At 35.6% G+C, this 23,966-nt stretch overlaps 1 protein-coding gene across 5 annotated transcripts in view; it reads left to right on the forward strand.

Annotated features, from left to right (window-relative positions):
• The first annotated feature begins 1,687 nt into the window (after positions 1 to 1,687).
• The window catches only part of LOC126689161 (DNA-directed RNA polymerase III subunit 1), a 33,925-nt gene continuing 11,646 nt past the window's right edge, over positions 1,688 to 23,966 (forward strand). The window contains exons 1-19 of one of the 5 annotated variants that reach the window (XM_050384216.1): positions 1,688 to 2,718; positions 2,833 to 2,962; positions 3,433 to 3,579; positions 4,625 to 4,802; positions 5,073 to 5,263; positions 5,426 to 5,535; positions 5,677 to 5,776; positions 8,247 to 8,459; positions 8,549 to 8,697; positions 8,778 to 8,919; positions 9,008 to 9,148; positions 10,222 to 10,410; positions 11,447 to 11,663; positions 12,321 to 12,414; positions 17,383 to 17,617; positions 17,861 to 18,052; positions 20,665 to 20,763; positions 23,060 to 23,263; positions 23,342 to 23,617. In XM_050384216.1, coding sequence (XP_050240173.1) covers positions 2,636 to 2,718; positions 2,833 to 2,962; positions 3,433 to 3,579; positions 4,625 to 4,802; positions 5,073 to 5,263; positions 5,426 to 5,535; positions 5,677 to 5,776; positions 8,247 to 8,459; positions 8,549 to 8,697; positions 8,778 to 8,919; positions 9,008 to 9,148; positions 10,222 to 10,410; positions 11,447 to 11,663; positions 12,321 to 12,414; positions 17,383 to 17,617; positions 17,861 to 18,052; positions 20,665 to 20,763; positions 23,060 to 23,263; positions 23,342 to 23,617 — 3,090 coding nt within the window. In that variant the 5' untranslated portion in view covers positions 1,688 to 2,635. The remainder of the gene's footprint in view (positions 2,719 to 2,832; positions 2,963 to 3,432; positions 3,580 to 4,624; positions 4,803 to 5,072; positions 5,264 to 5,425; positions 5,536 to 5,676; positions 5,777 to 8,246; positions 8,460 to 8,548; positions 8,698 to 8,777; positions 8,920 to 9,007; positions 9,149 to 10,221; positions 10,411 to 11,446; positions 11,664 to 12,320; positions 12,415 to 17,382; positions 17,618 to 17,860; positions 18,053 to 20,664; positions 20,764 to 23,059; positions 23,264 to 23,341; positions 23,618 to 23,966) is intronic. The other 4 variants (XR_007644438.1, XR_007644437.1, XM_050384213.1 and 1 more) reach the window with 4 other exon arrangements.

Below are 23,966 nucleotides of genomic sequence, written 5' to 3' on the forward strand. Positions count from 1 at the left end.
GTTCAATCACACATAAATCCACAAACTTCTTCCCCAAAAAATAAGAAACCCACCAAACTCTTAAACGAGAGAGGCTGTGAGAGAGAAGGGGAAGAGAGAACCCACTTGAGGAAATCCACACTATAGGGAGAGAGAAGGTTGCCGGCCTGGTATAGAGAAAGGATGCCGATCTTTAGGTTTTGGGGCGTAATACTCGACGAGCTTTTATGGGTTTCAACGGCTTCCTTTTCTTTAGTTCATATGGATTGTTGTGGGTTTGTTTGCTATTCGTGGTTTGTGGGTTTGGTTGTTGTGGTGAGAAGAAATACTAATTGAGCTTCTTCCCTTATTTCTTCTTAGGAGTGTGGGAGAGAGAAGAGTTTGCAGCTTCTTAAGGTAAGAGTATTGTAGTCGTTCTGAACCAATTAGACTAGTGGGATCCCATCATTTTGAATTAAAGACGTTGAAAACTAAAGCCACATTTTGAGCCAAACACAATGAGAGTGAGTTAAAAGAAAATTTGGAAATTAAGATATGAGTTATAAATTAGAGTTTGAGATATAAAAATTGAGACATGAGAATTGAGATACGACTAAGTAGTGAACCAAACATGCCCTTATTTTTTTTATTCTCTATTCACTATTAGTGTAGGTGATAATTGAACCTCAAATATCTTATTCAACCATTAGAGTGTTCGTTTGGATAACACTTAAAGTGCTGCGTCTGCATTTTCTCTCTTTTTTTTTTTTTTTTTTTTTCTTTTCAGCCACAACTGTTGACCCGGTCTTCTGTGAACAGTGCACTTGCGTACTATTCACAGGTCTCACAAACTCCACTTTTTATCAACTTTTTCATTAAAAATGGGTTCCACAGTACTATTCACACATTTAAAAATTATTTTGCTACAGTGTTTTCAGTTTTCAGTTTCAGCAAAATAAGTTCTATCCAAACAGACTTAGAGATTTTAACAATTGAACTGACTGAATTCCACATTCTTTAAAAATACATAGGATGATATCAAGTCCCACCGCCCACATTTGTTCTCAATTTAATATTATCTCATTTCACCCATTAGGCCACATGATAATAATTTCACCCATTAGGCTACAGTGTTTTCAGTTTTCAGTTTCAGCAAAATAAGTTCTATCCAAACAGACTTAGAGATTTTAACAATTGAACTGACTGAATTCCACATTCTTTAAAAATACATAGGATGATATCAAGTCCCACCGCCCACATTTGTTCTCAATTTAATATTATCTCATTTCACCCATTAGGCCACATGATAATAATTTATTTATTTATTATTATTATTTTTTTATAAAATAAAAATTTTACTCTAGTCTAATTTAAGTGTAAATATATGTAAAACTTTTTCTTGAAAATTTGAATTTTGACCCTTACCCTCACACCCCCATAAATATACTGGGGACTTTGCGTATCCCCCATACGATGCACTACAGAATGGGCCTGGCGCACCCTATCTAATTCTAGCACAAAATCTGCTATTTTTGTCATTTTGATCAAATTTAAAGGGTGTTTGTTTTTAAGCCCATTTCGTAACAAAAAGTTACATGGCCCGAGCAAGACTGAGGTTTCAACTTTCAACCCCACAGGTCCACAGGCTCGTAAGCAAATTATTTTGGTATTAGAATTTGAAAAAGAAAGGGGAAATTTCACCAACTACCCCTAAGGTTTGGGGTAATGCCAAGCAGGTCCACAACTTCTCAAAACTAACCAATTTGGTCCCAAGTACAGACGTTATTTTTTAACTCTCAATTCTGGCGTTCTCTCTCTTCTCCTCTCTGACCCAAACTTCTCTTCTCTCTTCTCACTTTATCTCAGACGTTTCTTCTCTGTTCTCCTCTCTGACTCAAAGCTCTCTTCTCTCTCAAATCACCACCATAACCACCGAGACATAATTGGCGAGACCTACAGCAGAAGGTTGCGGAATGGGCTTTTTCTTCTAGGTATTTTCTGGTGGGTTGGATTTTTTTTTTTGAATTGGTGGTGGTGGTTTTTTGTTTGTGGGTCTCATTCATAGGTTTGGGTTTGAGAAGTGGTGGGTTTTGTTGAATTTTCTAGTGTTTCTGGGGTGGGGTTTGTGAACCTTGAGTTTGGGTTTGTGGGTATTTTCTGTGTATGTGAACCGGGGTGCGTGGGTTTAGTGGTTTGGGTGGCTGAAATTGGTTTGGTTTGGCCGTGGGTTTTTGAATTGGTTTGATTTGGGTGGCTGTGACTATAAATCTGTGGTGGTTGGGCTCCTATTTATGGTTTTGGTTTGTGGTGGTTTTTTTTTTTTTTTTTTTTCTTTTGGATGTGATTTGAGTTCGGACTTGTCGTGAATCGGCGGCGCATGTGGGTTGTGGACCTGTGGTGTCGTGAGAATGCCAGAATGGAGAGTTAAAAAATTAAGTTGTATTTGGGACCAAATTGGTTAATTCTGAGAAGTTGTGGACCTGGTTGGCATTACCCCCAAACCTCAGGGGTAGTAAGTGAAATTTACCCAAAAAGAAAAAAAGAAAAGAAGAAAAAACAATTGAACTATCTCGCAATCAAGAAAGAGAGCACTCTGATGGTTTCGCACTTTCGCGCCTAAAACCTAAAACCCCAAACCCCACACGCCGTTTCCCTTCTCAACGGTTTTGAATCAAACATGAATGTGCAAGCGCAAGCGCAAGCACAAGACATGGTCTTCACTAAGCAGCCCTACATCGAAGATGTTGGCCCCCGCAAGATGTGAGAATCTCTCACTGTTGCTTCAATTTCATTCCTTTTCATCAATTTTTTTTTTTTTTTTTTTTGGTTTTAACTTTTAATTTATTGATATGTATGTTGCTGTGAATTTTGTAGACAAAGCATGAACTTCAGCACGTTATCCGAATCGGAGATCAGTAGAATCGCTGAGGTTCAAGTATATAAAGGCCAGTATTATGATGCAGCAAGAATTCCTATCGAAGGCGGCTTATTGGATCCACGAATGGTACTCTCTCTAATCTCTACGATTCATTTTTCTAACTCCCTCCTTCATTTCTAATCTCTCCAGTATTTTGTCTTCTCCTATACTATGATCCAACTTCGATCTTGTTCTTCCTTTGATTTATTTTGATGAAATTTACATTATAGGGTGACGTAGTTGATATGATACTAATTAAAGAGTAATTAGGGTAAAGTGTGATATTAGGGGTTCTAGAAATCTTACTATGTAAACCTTACAAAGACATTAATCAATAAAATTGTGTATTATGTTGTTGATGTGACTTTTATCACATAAGTTGCTGTCTCAGTAAGTATATATATTTTTGTTTGTGGGGATAGTAAAATTGATAGTCAACACATAGATATTATGATAATCATTTTCAATGTGTTTTGATGGTAGCTTTACTTATATTCTTTTCCCTATATTTTTCTTATATCAAGAGGTTTAAAAAGTTTTCCTTTTATGTATTTCAGGGCCCAAATAAGGAAGGCATATGTGCAACATGCCATGGGAAATTTGATAGTTGTCCGGGGCACTTTGGATACATAAAACTTGCCCTCCCAGTTTACAATGTTGCATATAGGGATAACATTATGAACATTTTAAAGTGCATTTGTAAGGTCAGAAAGAGTTCTCTACCTTTTTCTCCACTTGTTTAATCTATTGTACTTTTGCCTGTCATAGATATGGTTGCAGAAAAATTCCATTTCTTAGTTATGTTGAGGTTGTAACTAGTTTCTTAAAATGTGACTGGTGGGGCATGATTTCTAGATAGTTAGTCATAGGAATCAAGTTTAACATAAATTCTTTGAGTGGTCATAAATTTGGAGTTTTTCGCAATGTATCTCCATTTTTGATTTCCTACAATCTGTTAGGTTTTCTTCTTGATATATCTATAATTTTCTCAAGTACAGAGTGTTCATCATCGTGAACACGATGTATTTTTTTATTCAATAAAATCTCTATTACCTATCCAAAAAAAAAAAAGGGAGAAAAAGAAGAGTTAGTGACTCAAATAAAAAACTGTCTTAGCCCTAGACTTGTTATTTTTTTTTTGATAGGTAAGAAAGTAATATTATTACTAGAAGAGAAAAAAAGATACAAAGAGTTCACGGTAGTGAACAAAAACCACAATGACAAAAAGAAATAAAGGAATCAACATCCCATTCTAAGAGACAAAAGAAAACCAGTAATAGTAGAACAATCCGAAAGACCCCAACACCGAGACCAATCGAAGAGAGTCCGTTGGCACAAATCTAACAATTGAGCCATTAATTTCTCAATATCCTCAAAAGAACACCGGTTATGTTCAATCCAAATAGCCCTAGACTTGTGATGCAACCTTATTGAACATGTAAGCTGCAAATGGTCTCAGACCATAAATGTCAAATTTCAAAGTCTCACATAGAACAGAAGTTACCTTTCCATGGCTGATTGACAAACATTTTACTTTTGCTTAGAACAATGGGTAGAAGGTTTCCATACAGTGCCTTCTTTCTTTCAGCTCTCTGTCTCAAGCCCTGTTGTTCAAGAGAGTTTTTTTGTGAGGGAAAGAGGGGGGAGGGGGGGTAATTATTGAATTTGTTTTAAAAGAAATATTCTTTTGATTTATATTGCTTATTATGTTGGTCTAGTCAGTTCTTAATCCCAAAGGTTTATCTACAGTCATGTGCTCGCATACTTTTGGTGGAGGACATACGTAAAGAGTTTTTGAAGAAGATGAGGAATCCTAGATTAGAGGCTCTGAAGAAGGCCGAATTACTGAAAGAGATTGTAAAAAAGTGCAATAGCTTGACAGGTTCCAAGAAAGCATTTAAGTGCTCAAGATGCGGATATATAAATGGTTTGGATTTTACCTTTCTGATGTTTTTATAATCATCAAGATGAAAAAGAAGTGTGTCGTTTGCTATGCTAATTGTTATCTATCGTTTTTTTCCCCATTAATTCTGACTTTGTTATTTGAATGCTTGCTTTGCCACTTTTTGTCAAATGCCTTATAAAGCTGTAGAACTAAGGATTGATGCTGTGGTTTCTGTTTTGATTTCTGTAACTGTTTTAAATCTTTTAATAATGCTGTCTTGTGGTTATTTCCATGTTATGTATTATATAAAAGCTTTGGTGAAGAAAGCTGGTCCTCCTATCCTGGGCTTTAATCATGAGCGTCCAAACTCTAATGATGGAACTATGGAGGAATTTAGATCAGCAATCTCTCACACAAAAGATTCTAAGACGGTCTTCAGTGCACCTACTTTTAATCTTAACACTGTCGATGTTCTTGCACTTTTTAAAAAGATGGTGGATGAGGTATGCTTCTATTCCCATTTGCATTTTATTAATTTCTGCACGATTTTCTTATTTTTATTACAGGAATGTGTGGTGCTTAGAATTATAAAGTGAAATTTGTTACACTTTCTTTGCATCATTTTTCTTTTTATCATAAAATTTCACAATTTCCTTTTATTGCAGGATTGTGAGTTGCTTTATCTTTCTGATAGACCAGAGAAACTCATCATGGAAAACATCGCAGTACCTCCTGTACCTATTCGTCCTTCTGTTATCATGAGTGGATCTCAAAGGTCAGAAAGAATAGATTGAAGTGTACTTATTTCTAACCAGTTTTCAGTTCTCAATTTTTTGACTAGATTGTCCTTTGTGACTGTTCTGTTGATGTTATAGTTTGTAAATTATGCTATGGGTTTCTTTTTTGCCTGTTGCAGCAATGAAAACGACATTACGGAGAGGTTAAAGCGAATTATTCAGGCAAATGCTAGCCTTCGTCAGGAGTTATTAGAAGCAAGCACTGCATCCAATCGTCTGGTAGGATAAAGGAATTTGAGCCCTTTCACGCACACCTTTGTCTGCCATTGAATACTCTAATGTTACTGTAGGGTTGCTTGTTATAAGTGATGTAGATCATGTTTTATTTAATTTTTATTTTCTTACATAGTGTTTGTTTCTCCATTGCTGTTGTGTTTGTCAATTAACTTCCATACGTACTGACTTATAAAAAACAAAACTTCTATACATATTGGCTCCTCAGGAATGAGTGTGATGTTATAGCTATTGTTGTAGTTGTTATTATTTTCTTGGAATATCACAATTATTATTATTATGGTCGATTGTTGGAGTCTGAATCCATGGGTTCTTACGTGTAAGGTGGCAATTAATATCTATGACTTTAAAATAGATTGATATATATGATTTAGGGTATGCCTTGATCGCTAGGAAGAATCTATGATTCATGGATGGAGATCAAGGCATTGACTAGCCTTTGCCTACAGAGAGACAACGACTCACACATGAGGGGGAGATTGTTGGGTATACATGTGTGAGTGAAGTCCCACATTAAATAATAATCAAAAGAGTGAGTGGTTAATATAACACAGTTTGCCCCAAACCCATCTGCTTGAGCTTTTGGGTTGAGTGGTGTCCCCCATATGTTATTACGAACCCCTCAATTGGAGTCTCCCCAACAGTTTTCCTCTCTTACTTACTTCTCTGTAGTCTTGGCAATAGAGTTTCAATTGCTTACCTAATGTCTTAGCCATAGACAGATGTATGATGAGGCTTTGAGCTGGATAGGTCATTCTCAATTTCGGTAGTTAGAACCCGAACAAAATTGCATATAAGAAATGGTTCATAGGAGCCTTTGTCATGGAGATGGTGTTTTATGTGTGAAGTTTATGTCAAGTTTTCAAGATTACAGCCCCTATTGGTGCTTAAACCTGCAAAAAAATTGAATAAATGTGATCCAAATGGAGGATCATAGTAGCCGGTATTTGGTTGGTCTTCATGAGCATGACAGTTAATATGTAATTTGTAGATGTGTGGTGTTTTTTGGATGAGCAAGTAAGAATTTTTATTAAATGGAATCAGGTAATACAACTAAGAAACAGAATACTAAACACTCTGCAGAGCATCAAGGTGCTTGGAACCTCAAAGAACACTTCCTAACTAACAGTAAAACCCTTTGCCACTGCAAAACTACTTGGGTTTCCTGTCAAGTATGGAGAGAGGAATCCCCAAGAGCAACAAAAAGTGCCTTATACAAATCAGAATTTCAAAACTTCCCTCTTCAAGAAATCCAAGTTCTGACTTCCCATTTTTTGATCTGCATAATACTCTCCTCAGCTTTAGTCTGCCCTCCATTGATACTCAGGTTTCTTTGAGACATTAAGTGGTATACTGTAGCCTCCAAGAAATTTTGCAAAGAGCAGCCCCCAAATTCTTTCCTTCCAGTCTTTTTTAACCTCATTCAACAAGCTTCCCAACTTGTTTCTGGTTTGCAGAGCAAACAGAGCTGCATGACCTCTTCCAATAGACAACCTGTGAAGGAACACTTAAAAATAGATGATTATGACTTTACAGACATCTCCTACAGAAGAGACAAGCTGTATCTTCGAGTCTCCTCATTGAATCAGCTATCTCTTGTAGTTAACCTATTCTTGAGTGCTAACAACATTATGAATGTGTGTCTAGGGATTTCCATTGAAAACCATATGAGTCTAAACCATTCAACTTCAGGAAGCTTAAACCTGAGAACATTCTATGGCTCTGCTCTAGAATATTTACTAGATTTTGAGGGAAGCCAAATAGGCTTGTCATGGTCACCAAGTTCAATCAATAGCAGCTTACTTTAGATAGCCACCAGTGCTTCAAATCTTGCCAGCCTCCAGCACCAATTTTTTCCTCTTAACACTAGAAACCTTTGCTTCCAAGTTGCTAGCTGCGTCATACACTACCCAGAAGCCGTACCTTGTATGGAGAACTCCATCTGGATGCCAGCAGTAGTCCAACCACAATGAAATAAAGCTTCCATCCCCAATCTCAAATTTTAGAAAAGCCCTGACCTCATTTCTGAGTCTGATCATTTCACTCAATCCCCATGAGGACTCCTGATCAGCTTTAACCAACTGGAAGCTTCTTCCTTTTATGTCTGAACTGTTGTTTGTTTCATTTCTTGGATTTCTTCTTTTCCATGTGTTGTAAGGATGTTGCTCTCCCTGTCCTTTGTTTTGATTTCAGTCTGTATTAAAACCCATTGCCATTATTATTGTTTATTTTTTTGATGTTTCTGTAAACTTTCAATGAAACCTTGTTATGTATGAATCTTGATTCTAAAGTGTGAGTAAAGGAGAAGGCTGGTTTTGCATATTTTTAATAGTTAGGATTCCTGCATTAATTTTTTTCCATTATGGCATCCTCAGAAATTTTAATGGATAATAAATATTACTTAAAGATCCTGTAATGTCTTTATTCTATGCTTATTCTTAGAATTTTGGCTCAGGCTGGTTGGGATGTTCTTCAACTTGAGGTTGCACAGTATATAAATAGTGACGTTCATGTTCCATTATCAATGCAAGCTTCCAGGCCATTAGGTGGCTTTTTTCAGCGCCTAAAGGGGAAGCAGGGGCGATTTCGTGGGAATTTGTCAGGGAAGCGTGTCGAATATACTGGCAGGACTGTTATATCACCTGACCCGAATCTGAAAATTACTGAGGTAAGGCATTGTACCGGAACTTGAACAACTTTTCTGCAGTTTTTGTGCCTGCTGTTGGTTTGTTTCTTTAATGTGTGTGTTGGGTTTAGGTTGCAATCCCCATCCAAATGGCTCGAATCTTATCTTATCCTGAACGTGTTTCTCACCACAATATAGAGAAGTTGAGGCAACGTGTCAGTAATGGCCGCGATAAATACCCTGGCGCACAAGTGGTCATAAATGCTGATGGGAGTAAGAGGCAAGGCTTATAATTGTTCTTGTTTTCTTATAAGTAAATACTTGAGGTAATGATGTGGGATTTACTATTTGGTGCTGCAGGATCCCAGTTTATGGTGCTAAAAAGCAAATTGCTGATGCACTGAGATATGGTGATATAGTTCACCGTCATTTAGAGGATGGGGACATTGTCCTTTTCAACAGACAGCCAAGCTTGCATCGGATGTCCATCATGTGTCATAGGGTGATTAAATTAAATATAGGGTTTGTGACATTGAACAACAAATACTTTTATATTACTATCTGATTACATTTTATCATTTTGCATGCAGGCAAGAGTTATGCCTTGGAGAACATTGAGATTCAATGAATCTGTGTGCAATCCATATAATGCTGATTTTGATGGTGATGAGATGAATATGCATGTCCCACAAACAGAGGAGGCTCGAACAGAAGCTGTTATGTTGATGGGGGTAAAATTCTTATCATTTAGATTTGTGGCACTGTGTACCCATCATGTTTTGGATCCAAATTCTGTGATGTGTTTGATGCCATCCAATGATTTTAGAATTGATCTCTCATATATTGGATAGTAAAGTGAAAGATTATGCATGCCAAATCAGAATTCATCTTAAAATGATCCATTGTCACTGCTGAAAGGGACAATGATAGATAAATATGACATGTCTTGAAGCCATGAGTTTTACCGAAGTAATGAAGAAGATGATGGTGGTAGTTTTATTTACATGCGTAATACAACACTGAGTGACTGAACAGTTCAATTTGAATTAGGGATTTTGTATAGTATATGTGGTCTTTAACTACTTCTGTATCTGATCATGTATTACCATTACATATATACACGACAACAATCAAGCTTTAGTCTCAAAACTCTGAAGTTGACTATGGATCCTCAATGGACTAATCATGGTCAGCCACGTATTCTTATTCACCATTCTATCCTATCCAATGTCATATTCACTGTCACCTCCTTAATTGACATGTCTTTTTATTTTTGCTACTTATGGTATTTTTATTTTAGGTCTTCCTCCTTTTTTTGTTCCTTCAACTTGAGTCAACTTACTTGCTCACTCACTCTATTGGTAATTACATTGGCTCTTTGTGAGTCTTTAATGCAAGACCTCACCCATCATCTTGCGCCTACAAGTTACAAGGATAGGAGATGCTATTTGAGTTGGAGCTCATTGGCATTATATATTAATTTAGGGTTTAGAAACTCAAAGCCACTATCTACTGTTCTTTTTTAACAAGTGCGTACTTCATTAAGGGCAAAGGGGTGTAACCCATGTACACAAGATGTATACAAATGGTACACCGATGTTAAGCTCTAAAAGTCAATTGCCAGGTATCTTAATAAAATTGGCAAAAGAGAATAGACCCGAAGCATTATACAATTAGATAAAGATTTGAGGAATAAACATTTTAGGTTGGGAATTAGCATTTATGAAAGGGGCTGTTTTCTCATGTTGAAATTGTTTTTCTAGTTTGTGCATCTTGTTCTTTTGTAATAGTTTGTGTTTGTCAGGTGCAAAACAATTTATGTACACCAAAAAATGGAGAGATTTTGGTTGCTTCCACTCAAGATTTTCTAACGTCTTCTTTTCTCATAACAAGGAAGGACACGTTTTATGACCGTGCAGCTTTTTCTCTTATGTGTTCTTATATGGTGGATGGCATGGATCCTGTTGATTTGCCAACTCCTGCAATACTTAAGGTTTGTGCGTATTATATTTCTGCTGTATTGAAGTGATACATATACAAATATATACACATGTTACAATCCCAAAGTCTCTTCCCCCCCCCCCCCCCCCCCCCCCCCCCCCCGCGTCCCGGCCCAATCTACTTTACTCTGTGTTTCAATCTCATATCCAGTCTAAAAGGCAGGTTTTGTTATTTAAATTTTTGTGTTTTTATTTTTATTATTGTATATTCTTATATGCTTTGTTCTTCTTCTTTCTACTTGTATCCTTAATTGATTGAAATTATAACTATATGTAGGAACAATATTCCATAGGAAACATTTTTGATGTATACACATTGCACTTACTCGTGTGGAAATTATATTCCATAGCAGTTTGCAAAATATTATAAATCTTCACGCCCCTCTGCAGCTATTGAAGAGATACTATTCTTATTCTATTGCAGATTGCTGGTCCTGCACCTATTTGATATTACCTTTCAGACAATATTTAGTATTTTTCTTGTTGAAAACCTTCCTGAACTGAAAGCAATGTCTTCATTGTGTTCTATGATGGTGTTGTTCTGTTTGATCTCTGAGATTCTTTAGTTTGATGTTGAGGGAGCATGTCTATAGTGGCATGGTTAGTCTTCTTCTGGTGGTGGAATAACAGTCATGTATAATGTTGGGACTTTGGAAAAGAAGTTGTAAGAATAATGGTTAAATGATTAATTTCATCATTTCCTAACAACTTATGCTTTTGGGATAAGTGGTAGTTTATCATGGTATAAGAGTAGTTGGTTTTGAGTGCAAACATAGTCCCCACTCTACCTCCCATTTAAAACTTAAAAATTCCACATGTTGGGCCCCTCTTATTGGGGAGAGTTAGGGCCCACATGTGAGTGGGAGCCTAGAATAATGATTAAGTGAATAAATTCTTCAATTCCAAAAAATTTAAGCTTTTATGACTGGTGATAGTTTATCAAAGGTTATTTGAGAAAGGAAATGGATATCTTATAGGAATAGCAGGTTTCTTTTTTCCATCATTGATTCAAGTGTAATTGTTCTGCAGCCAATAGAGCTTTGGACTGGCAAGCAATTATTTAGTGTTTTAGTGAGGCCACATGCAAATGTGAGAGTCTATGTAAATCTTACTGTAAAGGAGAAAAGCTACACCAAGCCTAATAAAGAAGGAGAAAGAGAAAAAGAAGCCATGTGCCCTAATGATGGGTTTGTCTACTTCCGTAATAGTGAGCTATTATCTGGACAGCTTGGGAAAGCCACTTTAGGTCAGTTATTATCATGACTTGTGGATTCCGGATTTTATTCTTCCTCTCAACTTGTATCACTATTTTTTTTGTTGAAATTCATTTTCCAATTTTTTTCAGTCTTCGAACAGTATCTTTGGTTTTTGTCAAAACCTGATTTCTTGTTTAAGTGGAATATTTAAGGTTTTTAAAATGTATTCAGAAATCAGTTGATATTTACGTTGTCTTAACTAGTGCGCTGAAACTGGCTGCAGTTGCAAAATGGAAATTGTTTTTTAATAATCAGGAAATTTGCTTTTTGTGGAGTACACTAGGCAAGGGTATTCTGATTTTTTTCCATTTTCTAAACAAAAAAGCATCTGTTGAAACTGGCTGCAGTTACAACTTTTTTCCAAGTTGTATCGTCGTACGTTTGTTTTTTCTGCAAATGTAAGTTGAGTTGGATACTATTTTCTTTGTCCATTAGTGCTTTTTATAAACTTATTTTGAGATTGTTGGTTTTTTTTGTGGGGCCAAGTTTCTTGAGCTTTGCCCTCTTTTTTGGGTATCTGAATGAGACTTTTTGGCCTCTGTGGTTTATGAGCAATATCATAAAGGTTAATTTTTGAATTTCTTTTAGCTTGGATTTGTTTTTGTTTAGTCAATGTGTATGCTCTTATATACATAACTTCATTCCAGGAAACGGAAATAAGGATGGACTTTTCTCTGTTCTTCTTAGAGACTACAAAGCACATGCTGCTGCTACTTGCATGAATCGTCTAGCTAAATTGAGGTACTTATCTAGCACGAGTTTTTTATTTTTATTTTTTATAATTAAGTTCCTGTTAGTCCTTCTTGGTTGGTGTTTAATATAATTTGATCCATATTTATTAAATATGCTATGGTTTAAGCTTTTTAAGTGCAAATCTGGATCCTTACTTTTCCATGTTCTTTGGAACATAATACATGCACATTTGTGAATATTGTGTGCACTAAAGAAAAATTGCAATCCGTCCATCTTGGCTGGTGTTTAATATAATTTGATCCATATTTATTAAATATGCTATGGTTTAAGCTTTTTAAGTGCGTATCTATATGCTTACTTTTCTATGTTTGTTGTAATGTAATAAACACACCTTTGAGAATATTGTGTGCACTCAAGAGGAATTGCAATCCATGCTTGTTCGTTCTTTGTTTGATTGGCCCAGAGAGTGTGGGGTTTTACACATTGTAATTCTTAGCTAGAGTTCCATAACTCTATCCTTTCTGCATGATTTTTGAAATTTTTTACACACTGTCTTTATCATCATGAGCATGAGGTGAATTTTCACATTAACAAAACTTCATTACTTAACAATAAATAAAGTTAATGATATTTTACATTATTGTTTGGTGACATGGATTCTGTTTGACTTAATTTGAATTTTTTACTAGTGATTTATTCCGACAGGGATTTTACTTGTATGCTAAATTATATGTATCTTTATTTAAGCCTCTTATCATCTACAATTTTTTTTTTTTTTTTTGGATTAGTAATAGAATTTATTAATATAAAAAAAATGAATTGCCCAAAGTATACAGGATGTATATGAATGGGGACAATACAATCAACTCCTCAAGTTACAAATATCAATCAAATCATAAATTGAAGATGAAGAAATACAACCCATAGTAGACATCCAAATCCAATGCTACTGAGTTCTTAAAAAGAACAATATCCGGCATGCTTCTTTTGATGTCCTCAAAGCTTCGAGCATTCCTCTCTCTCCAAATACATGACATCACACAATGAGGAGAGGCTTTCCGAATAATACCATCTCTACGATTTCCAAATCACCCTTGCCTTGGGTGTGGGGAGTCAGTGGATCATCTTCTACTTCATTGTTCTGGCTGATACCATATTGTTCTGGAAAGACCAATTTCAATCTTTCATGCTGATGCATTATGTTTCTCTGTCTCTGTCTGTTCACCTCTCTCTAATTTTCCATTCTTTTTAGGTGCTATCTTTATTTAGTTCGAAGAATGGCTTGTCTCCTAATGTTCTCTGCTTGTTTTATGATAATTTTCTGCTTGCGGCTTCTACATGGCAAACCTAGCATTTGATTTTGTTGGCGAATAATGCTAATACCACAATAAAACCCACAACTTTGCCACAACTTGCCCACGTGGCGAGCTGTGAGTGGTGGAGTAAAAGTGATGTGCCGATAACTCCATCCCTCACAGCTTGCCATGCGGGCAAGTTGTGGGTTTTGTTATGATACTATTCTTTGTTGGCTAGTTGTGTTTGAGATCATTTGAAATCTTGTATCTCATTATAGCATGGAAGTAAAGTTTGCCATCTCTCTCTCTCTCTCGATACATTTTTTGATGTGCTTTATGGAATAATTTAGTTTGCTAATAAGGTCAATGCTGATTATATCTAGTAAACAGACATATTGTTTGTTTATTTTTATTTTTTGATAAATAATGTAAGAATATTATTAATAATAAAAAAGATTGCCAAACCGAGTACATTGGGGATGTACTATGGGGGCACAAATCAGGAAACAAAAGAACAACGGTCAAGAAACAAAGAAAAGGAAGAACAAGAAAAATGAGAAAAAACCACACTCCATTCAAAGAGAGTGTGTAAGAAGAAAGACTTAATCTCCAGCAAAAAGCGTTCACAACCCTCAAAACTTCTAGCATTCCTTTCACACCAAATGCACCAAATCAAGCAATGAGGCACTAGTCTCCAAACATCAATATGACGATGTCGCACAAACTTTCCTTGCCAAGCCTCAAACAACTCAAGAATAGTATGAGGTATAACCCATTGAATACCAAACAAGTAGAAGACCATGGACCACAACTCCCAAGCTATGGAGCAATGAAGCAGAAGATGATCCATTGACTCCCCACACCTCTTACACATATAGCACCAGTCAAGCACCATCACTCGTCTTTTACGAAGGTTGTCTGTTGTTAAGATCTTACCTAAGGAAGCAGACGAAGAAAAGAAAGCTACCCTTGGAGGAACCTTCGATTGCCATATCATTCTCCATGGAAAGGAAACAAAAGTAGGAGGGTGGAAGGAGCTATAATAACCTCTAACCTCAAAACCTCTATTCCTTGTAGGTTTCCAACAAACCTTATTAGGACCAAACCCCTGCACTGTCGAAGAATAGACCAATTCCATAAACCGGTCAAAGGCTTCTTCTTCCCAATCTTGTGGTGGACGATGAAATTGTACATTCCAGTGAAACCTCCCAGCAGACCAATCCATAACTTCAGCCACCGAGGAATCCTTTGACCTACTAAGACGATAAAGCTCTGGAAAGGCCTCTTGTAGAGTATAATCCCCACACCACACATGCTTCCAAAATTTCACTCTAGTACCATCCCCCACATCATAAACAAGGAATTTAGAGAAGTTCAACCAGCCACTTCTAATGTATCTCCACAGGCTGACCCCATAAGGACTTGTCACCTTTTCCGTACACCAACCACCCCAAATATTCCCATATTTTGCCTCTATAACCCTCCTCCATAAAGCATCAGTCTCCATGCCATACTTCCACAACCATTTACCTAGCAAGGCAGAATTAAAGTTCCCCAACCGTCTTATATCCAACCCCCCCACCTGCAAAGGCCTACAAACCTTGGCCCAATTAACTAAATGTATTTTAGGTTTACCATCAATCCCATTCCACAGAAAGTCTCTCTGTAATTTCTCCATATGCTTTGCCACCTTCCCTGGTAAAGGAAGAAGGGAAAGAAAGTATGTAGTGTATAAGAAAGGCTTCTCAAATGGTGTATAGATAGATGGTAAAGGAAGAAGGGAAAGAAAGTATGTAGTGGATAAGAAAGGCTTCTCAAATGGTGTATAGTGACTATCTATGAATAATGTTCATATAGTGCTGTAAAAATTTGTTTTTTTTTGGGGGGGGGGGGGGGGGGCACCAACATCATTCCAAAAGCTTTAGGTTGAACATATTGGATCAACAAGTGACGCTTAGTTAAATTTTCTCCTCTGTCAATGATCCAAGCAATGGAGTTGTGAATTTTTTATATAACTAGTCTTACTCTTGTGCTTCCATCCTGCAATTGCATATGTTCCAATGAAGTTAGTGGGAAAGTCCACCTATGTGGGACAATCTTGAGACCTTTGAGCTTATGAGATGTCTTGCAAAAGAAAGTGGGTGGAAACTGATTATGAGATTTTATGGAAGAGAAGTTGATAGTTGTGGGGAATTTTCTGGCTGACTGAAATTGATGTGTCACATTGCAATTTTGGTTTTCAGTTTGTTAGAGTAAGACAGTTTTCATGTTAAGGCTACGTTTGGATAGGGTGTTTGCGTCTGCGTTTTCCCTTTTTTTTTTTTTCATGCGTTTTTGAGCTTTTTGAGTGCTGCAGTTACTGTTCATTGAACAGTACATGAACAGTAACCACAAATTTTGACTTTTCCAATTTGTTTCAGCCAATCACAGCACATCGTGTACTGTTCACGGACCTACAAATTTCACTTTTCAGCAACTTTTTCATTAAAAATGGGTCCCACGATACTATTCACACATTTAAAAATTATTTTGCTACAGTGTTTTTCAGTTTTTAGTTGTATCCAAACGGACCCTAAGTAAAGGGAAATCTTGGAAGCTGTGAACAGTGATGTGAATGGTAATAAGTTGAAATTTTTGGTTCTTATGATTGAATTGTGTGATTGAGGAAAGGGTTGGGCTTGTTACTTATCAAAAAAAAGGAAAGGGTTGGGCTTGGTAAAGTATGATTTTTATAATTTTAAAAGGTATCTAGGTATGGTAATGGTTTCAATTTGTTCTCTTCTTTTTAATTAAAAAATTTGTTCCAGAAAATTCAAAAATGTTAAATAAGGAAAAGAAACACTCTTATTAAATGAGCTAAAGTGAATCTTCAAACCATAACTATCAAATCTGTGGGATTTACTCAATAAGGGGGGCTACAACCCATTATGAACTAGAGGAGTCTAATAAAAGCTTTTTTTGTAATTCATAAAGATGAGGAGATTGAGGAGAATGTTTCCCGTTAAATTAGACTATTGGAGTAGTGTGGATGAAGTTTGATTTTAAAATTCCCATAAGGTTGAAGGTTGATTTTAATAAAACTGCTAAGGCAAACTACATAAAATGAGAATGCCAAGATGGAAAGGATGGCATTATATGTTTAAAGTGGGGTTGGCACTCATTAATGAAAAAGTTGGGGAAGAATTTCCTAAAATGATTTTGCCTTTTGCACTGGGAGTCAGATGATGAAAAGTTATAATTTAAGTTATTTATTACTTTTTTTGGGGGCAAGGGGGGGTGGGGTGGGGATATTTGTTATATATAATATAAGCTGAAAGAGTGAAAGGCATGGAGGGAACTCTAGAATAGTGAGGGTTGAACTAGTGAAGGATATGATAAACAAGGATGTGTTGTAGTTATGACCTCTAAAATGCACTTTGAAGAGAATAAAACAAAATGCGACTACAGGATGTGAACAACCACCTTGGGCACTCAATCCATTCCAAAAAGTTTGCTGATATTTTTATCCCCGAATCCTATTTCCTGGGGAACTTTGTATAATAACTGCAGTTGAATATGTGTAACTTACTGTTTGTATTTGTAGAATGTCTGTAATTGCAATTCACTTAAAATGGTCTATGGGGATATGTGATGCTCATTTTCAATGATATAACATCTGGATCTGATGAAATGTAGATTCAACAGTTTCATGTGAATAATTGTGTAAGTACCTTGGGTGCAGTGCGCGGTGGATAGGTAACCATGGGTTCTCAATTGGGATTGATGATGTCCAACCAAGTAAATATTTGAATGAAAGGAGACTGGAAACAATCTCTAGAGGTTATCAAGGTTGCCATGAGAAAATAAAGTTTTACAATGAAGGAAAGCTACCGCCTGAAACCGGATGTGATGCTGCTCAAACACTAGAGGCTGAGATAACTAGAATTTTAAATAATATTCGAGACGAAACTGGCAAGGTAAAGTTCTAAAATTATTTATTTTTTTTTATTTTGATGAATTTCCTACTTGTATTTTGTTTAAGGATTCCTCTAAGGAATGCTAATTATAAATATTCAAGTATTGCAATTGTATGTTTCTGATAACAAGTGTTGGAGAAGTTTGTTGTTTGAAAGGCTTCCCTTGCCATCAGCATTTGAAGTTCATTAAAATAATTTACAGGAGCAACTATATATATATTGTTTTTTTTTTTTTTTTGTTAGGTCTGCATGAAAGAATTACATTGGAGAAATAGTCCTTTGATTATGTCCCAGTGCGGTTCCAAAGGATCTCCTATCAACATCAGCCAAATGATTGCTTGTGTTGGCCAGCAATCAGTTGGGGGTCGTCGTGCTCCTAATGGGTTCATAGATCGGAGCCTTCCTCATTTCCCTAGAAAAGCAAAAACACCTGCAGTAAGTTTTGCAGCTCTTTATCATGAATGTCTTAATTATGCAAGAGCTTGCTATGTTCTTATCCTAGTTTTTCTTTGGGATCTTATACCCCAATCAGTAAGTTTTGCAGCTCGTTATCACGAACGGTTTTTGAAGGTTTTCTCTATGATTATGGATGGGCAGTGAATGATTAGTAACAAAGGCAGTTTATGACAAAAAATAAAAATAAATTAATAGGATTTGCAGATCTATAATACACTGGCAATGACATAGTATTTTGCATTGAATTTTTTTTTATCATCACCTATACTGTGTAGGTGGCTGTATTTTTTATGTTATAAGGTCGTTTATTCTAAAATGACATGTCTATAGAATGGCTTATTTATGTTTAGATTTGTGAGGGGCTGGCTGGCGTTTATTCATTGGTTTCAATGGGAATGAGAAAAAAAATTAAGAATGAAAAAAAAAAAAAAGGACTGATAACTTTTAAGAGAACAAAAATATCACCACTATTATACCCCACATTTAGCAAATTGTTTTTTTTTTCCGTGATATCCTTGACTCCTAGCATTAAGGAAAGCTCAAAGATATTAAATTCCTTGTATTAAGGAAGGTACGTCTGAAAGAAGATATGCTCCGCCACTTTAAATGTCTACCCTTGCCATCATGGCTGCCAAATCATTGCTATTTATGCCATAGATGCTCTTAGAGAAATAGAAAGATGTTATTATGAGTTGTTCTTTTGTGTTGTATGGGTTTTACTCTTTTGGAAGGGTTGGGAAATTTTTAAGAAGTTTCTAGTGATGATGTGTCCCTGACCAGCTGTCCCATACAAGAATATTTGTTGTCCTATTGTAACCACCCTTTCCTATCTAAGAAATGAATGGTAAAAGGGCTTATCATCAATAGTTTCCAGCTCCTCCTTACTGTAAATATCATTTTTATTGTTTTCTTACCTTTTTCAAAAAGTTATCAGGGCAAAATATTTGAATTCCTAACATTCTTGTCTTTGGTTCTTGTCCATTTCAGTTTTTTTCTTTGAGCCTCCATGATTACTTTGATTAGCTTTAGTGGTTTTGGGTTAAAGATTTAATATCTTGACGATGTTGGAAGGTGATTGAACATGTTGGAACACTATCTTCTTCATTACCGTTATCAAAGTTGATGTTTTTCACTGTTTGACTGGAGTGTCTGGATGTTGGCTTGGTGGTTTGTTTGGCATTGTTTGGTGGATTTCCAACGCTATTAGGTGTTTTCGGCTATTGCCTTGACAATTCTGACATTGTCATGATGGTTTACTGGTGGTTCTTGAAGGAAACTATTGCAAGTTTGAGTGGCTCTAACTTGGTGATAAGTTATGCCGATCTAGGGGTTTTCAGAAGATTCTGAGTACCACCAGTGAAGTTGTCAGCTGGAGAAGACAGGGAAGACCTGTGTTTGGTTCACAGTGCGGGTTGTTCCTTATTTTGGATAAGGATAGCTTAATCCTGGTGGGGTACCTAGTGTTTGGCAGAGTTGGCCATTTGGTATTTTTGGATCTCAACAATTGGGTGTCACTTATCCTGGCAAGGAAAGTTTGGGCGGCCTTGGAATAGTGCCATTTGGATGGTTGTCCCTCATTGTTTGATGTGGTGCATTTGGTGGGAGAGGAATAACCGGCATGTTGAGGATTCAGAAAAAACAGTTTCAGACCTTAAACTCTTCTTTTTTAAGATTCTTTTGGACTTGGTTGCAGTGTTTGTTCAAAGTTTCAGTTTACTTCCATGTACAAGAATAGTGCTTTAATGAATTTTCATTATTTATATATTTAAAAAAAATCTTATTCACCTTTGATCTTTTTCATGACACAAATTACACTTTTTCCCTTCATATAATGAGATGGAGAGTGAGGTCACGAGTTCAAGACTCACTAGGTGTGTAACCTTACCTATAAAACAAAATTAGAAGAAAAAGACTCATTTGATGCACCTCTATTTTCAATTTTCTTTTGGTTAGTGCACCTCTATCTTTCATGGGTTTTTTTAATTAAAACATGGGCTGACCCCTTTGTTTGATGTGGTGTATTTGGAGGGAAGGAAATAACAGGAGCTTTGAAGACACAGAGTGAACTATGCCTGATCTCAAGTTATATTCTTCTTTAGAACTTTATTGGATTGGTTGTCAGTTTTGTGGTGTCATTCTTTATATTCAGTTGTTGATTTGATAGATTTATGTAATTTATGTGATTGACTGTATGGTCCCCATATACTCCCTCTATATTGGGGTGACTTTTATTTATTTATTTATTTATTTTTATATCAATAAAGCTTTATTACTTTAAAAAAAAAAAAGGATTTAATTTTTGTTGTTGTTATGGCTCCAAGGAGCATTAGCATATAGTTGTACAAATCTTGTAGTTAATTGGGTAATGCATTTTGAGAAGACGTATGATGATTTGTTTACTGATTGAAACCTACTCCAAAAATTATCTAAATCCCCATTTTTTGTCGAGTTAGTTAATTAAAGTATATATTTAAATTATTGAATATTAGGATAACACGGATATAGATTCATTATATTGTTTTACTTGTTCATCTAATTTGCAAATCATGTGTATTGAAGCATTTAGAAACCTTCTGTTATTTTTGATGCAGGCCAAAGGCTTTGTTGCTAATTCTTTCTATAGTGGTTTGACAGCCACTGAATTTTTTTTCCATACAATGGGAGGTCGAGAAGGCCTTGTGGATACCGCGGTATAACTATTCTACCTAGCTTTCCAATTATGATTAATTGTGGAAATTTAAATATATATGTTGTGTTTTTACCAATTTTCCTAACTGCATGATATGGCTTTATCAGAAACTTTGTGGAACTTTTTACTCTGAAGATAATCAAAACAATAAGCTTTTGTTATTCTTTTGCTATTAAGAAGTACCATGAGTTGCATCACTCTCATAAGTGTGAAAGGAGTTCTCAACTTGTGGCTAGGTTGTTCTCTCACGATATTACCTTGAGAAAGCATATAAGCATCATGTGTGAAAAATTACTGATTATTAGTATTATGCATGTGCGATGCATGGTTTAATCTAAAATCATATGTAAATGAAAAAATATATTTTAAATATTTTATATTTTATATATTATATATATATTTTTCCTTTTACAAAATCATATGTAAAAGGGAAAACTTATTTTATGTTAATTTATCCTGTTTTTATCCTCAAAATACAGATTAAAACTATCCAAAATTTATCCTTAAAAGCTGATAACGATAATTCAATTAAAAAAATGATAAGAAGAAAAGAGACGTGTTAAAAAACTGTAAAAAAACAGTTAGTAGTAAAAGTTTTTAAGTTAATATTGTAAAAAAAAAAAAGTTATTAAGTTAATAGCAAAAGTTGCAGTACACATGGAAATTAGTTATGATATTCATTTGGCACAACCACAACTTTTAAGCCCAAACTTCTATTATATTAGTATGTTATATCATATGATTAAGGACAAAAAGTTGGTGATTTTCCCAAAAAAAAAAAGAAAAGAAGGTGATCCCTTAATATTTTCTATTAGAATTCTACTTATATAAAAGTTATGTAATTCATAATAGACTTGGATAGTCATTAATTGAATATATTGCAAAATATTTATAAAAAAAAAAAAACAATAATAACAAAAAACAAATTTATGATGGTAAATTTTACCAATGAAAGGAAGATAAATGTGATTAGAACAAAGAGATAACGTACCTTAAGGATATGTGTTATAGGTAATTAAGTTGTATCCATTATCCATTGACCTTTTTTTTAATTGAGAATTATTTCCTTTTTAAAAGTCTTTTAGTTGTAGGACTACAATAATGGTAAAAAATTGTAGTTCACATGGAAATTAGTTAGGATATCCATTTGACGAATTAAAACTAATATTAAATTTTATTTTAATTTTTTGTTGTTGAAATTTTTGGTAATAGAATTTAAAATTTTTTGAAACTTAGATAATGGACTTTACCTATATTAAACTATCCTTGAAAAAAAATTCAAGGAAATATATCCTAACAATTAATTTAAAAAAACTATTGTAATAATTAATGAGAGTGTACACTTGTCACGGTGAGGAAATAGCCACGTGGTGCAACCATTGCTTCTAGGACCCAAATTTTATTATATAGTATATGATATGATTTTGTATATGATATGATTTTCCAATGGCTGATCAGCCACAAGCAGATGAACTCGTATACCTCTTAAAGACATAATTAACCTCTTCCAGAAAAGAGAGGGAGAAAACCCAAAGTGGAAAAAGCTATCCTCTACCTACCCTATCCCCATTAATAATTTATTCGATTACTACCCTTTTTTTTTCCTGTCTTTTATCTTTTAAAATTTTCTGCTAATTGCTTTGGAATTTTTTACTACAAACAATGAGAACAAGACAGATCTATGCATTCCTTGCAAGACTCTTGCTCCTTACTGCGACCCATTAGAAAAGTCCATAGACATGCAGAGTTGCCATCCATGTACAATCAATTCTTTGTGCATAAAAATTACCACTAAGGAAAAAATTGGAGTCTCCAAAGGCAAAAATTTGAGCCGAACTGGACCAAATCAACAAATTACCACTGCCATGTTTTTGATGGGAAACTTCTTTCTTGGTGTGGGGGTAGGGATGGTGAGGGGGTAGGTTAAAATATGGAGAGGGCTATCTTCCATAGTTAGCCATAGCAATGAGTGGCCTCTAGGGTTGAGGAGAGGAGGAAAAAAGGGGGGTGGGGGGAGTTCCCTAAGGTTGACACCTAGGAAGCCCGGACACTAATACGGGTACAGGTACGACACGGTGACATGAACAATTTTTGTAATTATAACATGACACGGCGGATACAATACCGGTATTACACCGGTACAACATGGGTACGGCACCCCAAATGAAGTGTTCGTGCTTCCTAGGTTAACACTATTGCTGCTACCTTATGCTTTGGGGTGGGTTTCTGGGTCGAATCAACCAGAAGACAAGTCAGCTTTGGGCTTTAAAACCATTATATTGCTTTGATTATTGCAGGTAAAAACGGCTGACACTGGATACATGTCACGAAGATTGATAAAAGCGCTTGAGGACCTATCTATCCATTATGATGATACAGTACGGAGTGCAAGTGGATGTGTAGTTCAATTTCGTTATGGAGATGATGGCATGGATCCTGCATATATGGAAGGAAAAAATGGAGCTCCTTTGAATTTTGACCGATTGTTTTTGAAAGCCAAGGTTTGACACCCTGCCTTTGTCATGATTTTGAAATTTGTGTGATCTTCTTGGAGATGAGTTGATAGCGTCCATTTACAGGCTACATGTCCTGCTGGAGGGAATGCATGTCTTTCTCCTTCTAAAGTGTCTGAAAGAGTGGAAAGCAGGCTTTCAGAGGATGATATGACTCCTGAGGGTGGTTGTTCTGTGGCATTTAAAAATTCTTTCAAGTGTTTCTTGGATGAATATGTAAAATCCCTAACAAAAACAAGGGAGACATTGGAATCAGTTGAAAGTCTTGCTGGAGAGGAAAATTCAGAAATTCGGGAAAGAGTTATCAAAAATATATCTGGAGTTACCCCTAAACAGCTAGAGGTACTAAATGTTGTTTTCTCAATAGTTTGCTTGCAGATGTCCTTTTTTTAAGCCTTTTTAAGGGAAAAAATTGAAAATCTTATTTAATGCCAATGCTTCACTCATTAAATTTGAAGATCAAATGTGATAGGCCTGCTTCTGATCATGCTTGTCATTTTCACATATTGATGTATGTAACACTGTTTGGTTGTAGCTAGGTGAAAAGAAGAGAAAGGAAAGAGTAAGGAATTGGAAAGAAAATAATTTTCTTTAGGTGTTTTTGGATGTAGGGAGGAAAGGAGAGAAGAAAAGAGTAGTATATATATTTCCTTCGTTTGCTTCCAAAGGGAAGGGAAAGGGACCGTAAATG

The sequence above is a fragment of the Quercus robur genome, chromosome 6 (assembly GCF_932294415.1).
Source record: "Quercus robur chromosome 6, dhQueRobu3.1, whole genome shotgun sequence".
In the NCBI taxonomy this organism is placed as follows: domain Eukaryota; kingdom Viridiplantae; phylum Streptophyta; class Magnoliopsida; order Fagales; family Fagaceae; genus Quercus; species Quercus robur.